At 41.0% G+C, this 3,021-nt stretch overlaps 1 protein-coding gene across 1 annotated transcript; it reads left to right on the top strand.

Moving 5' to 3' along the window:
- Window positions 1-262: 262 nt before the first annotated feature.
- Window positions 263-1,447, top strand: TENT5D (terminal nucleotidyltransferase 5D; the record flags this gene model as incomplete). Its single annotated transcript, XM_082004359.1, has 1 exon — window positions 263-1,447. The coding sequence occupies exon 1, from the start codon at window positions 272-274 to the stop codon at window positions 1,445-1,447; it is 1,176 nt and encodes a 391-aa protein (XP_081860485.1). The 5' UTR covers window positions 263-271.
- Between the last annotated feature and the right edge of the window lie 1,574 nt (window positions 1,448-3,021).

Below are 3,021 nucleotides of genomic sequence, written 5' to 3'. Positions count from 1 at the left end.
GTCATGGATTATACAATAACACAATGGTTTCTCAGCAGGATTAAAACCTGAGTACATTAAAATTCAATTAAAAGCCTGTGACAAGTGCAGTGGTTGACTCAGACCGTTAACTGGGATTGTCTCTCTGTAAAATGAACAGCTTTGTCCCTGCACTGAGGAAGGAAGATATATGTTATAACGGAGTGAAATGCCAGGCTCTCTATTATTTGAGCAAGTTCTAACATTTGTCTCTTCATTTCTATTTCTCCCTAGTTAGCCAACCGACATCACAATGACTGAGGACTTAGACCACAGATTCAGTAGTCTCACCTGGGATCAGATTAAAATCCTGGATCAAGTTTTAGCTGAGGTCATACCTATTCATGGCAGAGGAAATTTTCCAACACTGGATGTAAAGCCAAAGGATATCATTCATGTGGTAAAGGAACAGCTCATTGAAAAGCAAATCAACATTAGAGATATCCGCCTGAACGGCTCGACAGCCAGTCACATCCTAGTAAAGCAGAATGGAACCAGTTACAAGGACCTAGACATCATTTTTGGGGTGGAACTTCCAAGTGAGCTCGAGTTCCAGGTCGTTAAGGAAGCAGTTCTTAATTGTCTATTGGACTTCTTGCCAAAATGTGTTAATAAGGAAAAAATCACTGCTCAGACCATGAAAGATGCCTATGTGCAGAAGATGGTCAAAGTCTCCACCGACCACGATCGCTGGAGCCTCATCTCACTGTCAAACAACAGCGGCAAGAATGTAGAACTGAAGTTCGTCAACTCGCTCAGACGGCAGTTTGAGTTTAGTGTGGACTCCTTCCAGATCATACTGGACTCCATATTAAATGTTTACAGAGCAACAGACTGCAAACTGACTGAAGACTCTCACCCCACTGTCATCGCCGAGAGTATGTATGGAGACTTCAACGAAGCAATGGACCACTTAAAATACAAACTGATTTCCACAAGGAACCCGGAGGAAATCAGAGGAGGTGGCCTCCTGAAGTACAGCAATCTCCTGGTTCGTGACTATAAGCCAGAAGACGAGGCTGAAATTAAATCTCTGGAACGTTACATGTGCTCCAGGTTCTTTATTGATTTTCCAGATGTTGCTGAGCAGCAAAGGAAAATTGAGTCATATCTGCGCAACCACTTCATTGGGGAAGAGAAAAGCAAGTATGACTACTTGATGACTCTACGTGGAGTTGTAAACGAGAGCACAGTCTGTCTCATGGGACATGAACGAAGACAAACTCTGAATATGATCACAATTCTGGCTTTAAAAGTACTCGGAGAACAAAACATCATCCCAAATGCAGCCAATGTAACATGCTATTATCAGCCTGCTCCATATATCAGTGACAGAAACTTCAGCAATTACTACATTGCTCATGGACAACCACCTATCATCTACCAGCTGTACCCATTTCACATACAAATGCAAAGCAGCATGGTTTAGGAACACGATAACCTCCTCAGCACTTACACTCCTCTCTCTTTCCAGTTCTCTCCGTAATAAAGGCCTCATTAAAGCAAGTTTTATCATCATTTTTGATTTAAGGACATATTTTTGTGCAAGTTGCCAAAGTTATTTGGTTGATCAATGTCTAAATCACCATTAAGCAGATTAAAATAAGTGAAATGGCTATCTATGAAGTATTTATACCCCCATGTATGTTTGGGCTATACTTTTTTTTTTCAATGAAAAGAGAAGCATATAAATTATTCTAATTTTATAAAATGAAATGCACTAAGTTCTGGGTTCCAAAAAATTCTTCAGCAAAATTTGAATAGTGTAAACGAAAAACTAAACCAATAAAATACCTCTCAGTAGAAACGTCTGATTTTAGAAGTGATAGTGTTCTGGGTACATTAAAGTAGATCATCCACCAGTTATACCCATGCAGCTCCAGCAACATTTATTTGCAGCACCTTTTGAAAAGACGTGTTGATGGGCTGTCTCTTGGTGGATTGCGCTCTGCTTTGCAGGCTCTGGTCTGATCGCTCTTCAGTCCAGTTAGAGACGTGAGTTCCTTCGCCCCACCAGAGTACTGTTTGGTCATGGTTAGCAGGAAGGATTCCCACCAAGAGCAGCCTCAGCATTTTTGTGTATCCAAAATTCCCACCGATCCGAGTGAGGGATTTGGCTGCTTAAGTAATGCAGTGTTGGATGATGCCTCACAGATAATGAAAGTTGTAAGAGGTACAACAATTCTGATTAAATAGGTCTTGAAAAACAAGGTAATAGAAAGAGAAAGAAGGTGAAAATTGAGCACGTAGGGCTTGCTTTCTATTGCTAATTTGTTATTGATCAGAGGTGCTTTAATGCATAATAAGCGGAGTCAGGAAAAAAACAAAAAGCCCAGAACTGCGTTGTTTTTAGGTGAATTAAATTAAATCCTTGGCAGTGGCATTTGAAAAAATATTTTATACTAGCAACATCCTGTATAAGTTTAAATACCTGCACACATACACTAGTAGCAAATGAAGATTTCTCTTATGATCAGGAAGCAAAACATTAGTTAGAAGTTCTTGTGTGTGTTTACCAAAGATAAGTTTTAAACATGTCACATAAGTGCCTCCCTGTGCCAGTCGCTCCGTCAAAGTCGTAACGCTGGTGGCAATCACGCCAGAGAGCTCCTGAATTTCAGAAAGGGAAACTCCACCGCCGGGTCGCAAAGCGTTCGTAGCACTGAAGGTCGGAGAGATGTGCACCGTTTGCTTCAGTATGAGTGGGTTTGGGACAGATGGAGCTAAGGTGTTCTCACCCAAAACGCCTTCGGTTTAGCCACAGAATATGGTCCACGAAAGAATACCAATGAAAAGGAGATTTAGAATGGGTGCGGTTGTAAAATCGGAAGAGCCAACTGGGATGCAAGCAGTAGAGTTTCTTATATCTGATGCTTAACACGTCACTGTGTCGTTACTGGTACATCACTGTGTGTCCTCCTTGTCATCTTTAAAAACACTGACTACATTTTATCTACTTGCAACAGGTATCAGGTCTTCGAAATGTCTGCTACTTGGGAAAGA

This window comes from Phaethon aethereus, assembly GCF_964289735.1.
Source record: "Phaethon aethereus genome assembly, chromosome: 10".
In the NCBI taxonomy this organism is placed as follows: Eukaryota; Metazoa; Chordata; class Aves; order Phaethontiformes; family Phaethontidae; genus Phaethon; species Phaethon aethereus.
This window is presented reverse-complemented; position numbering and strand designations above follow the sequence as displayed.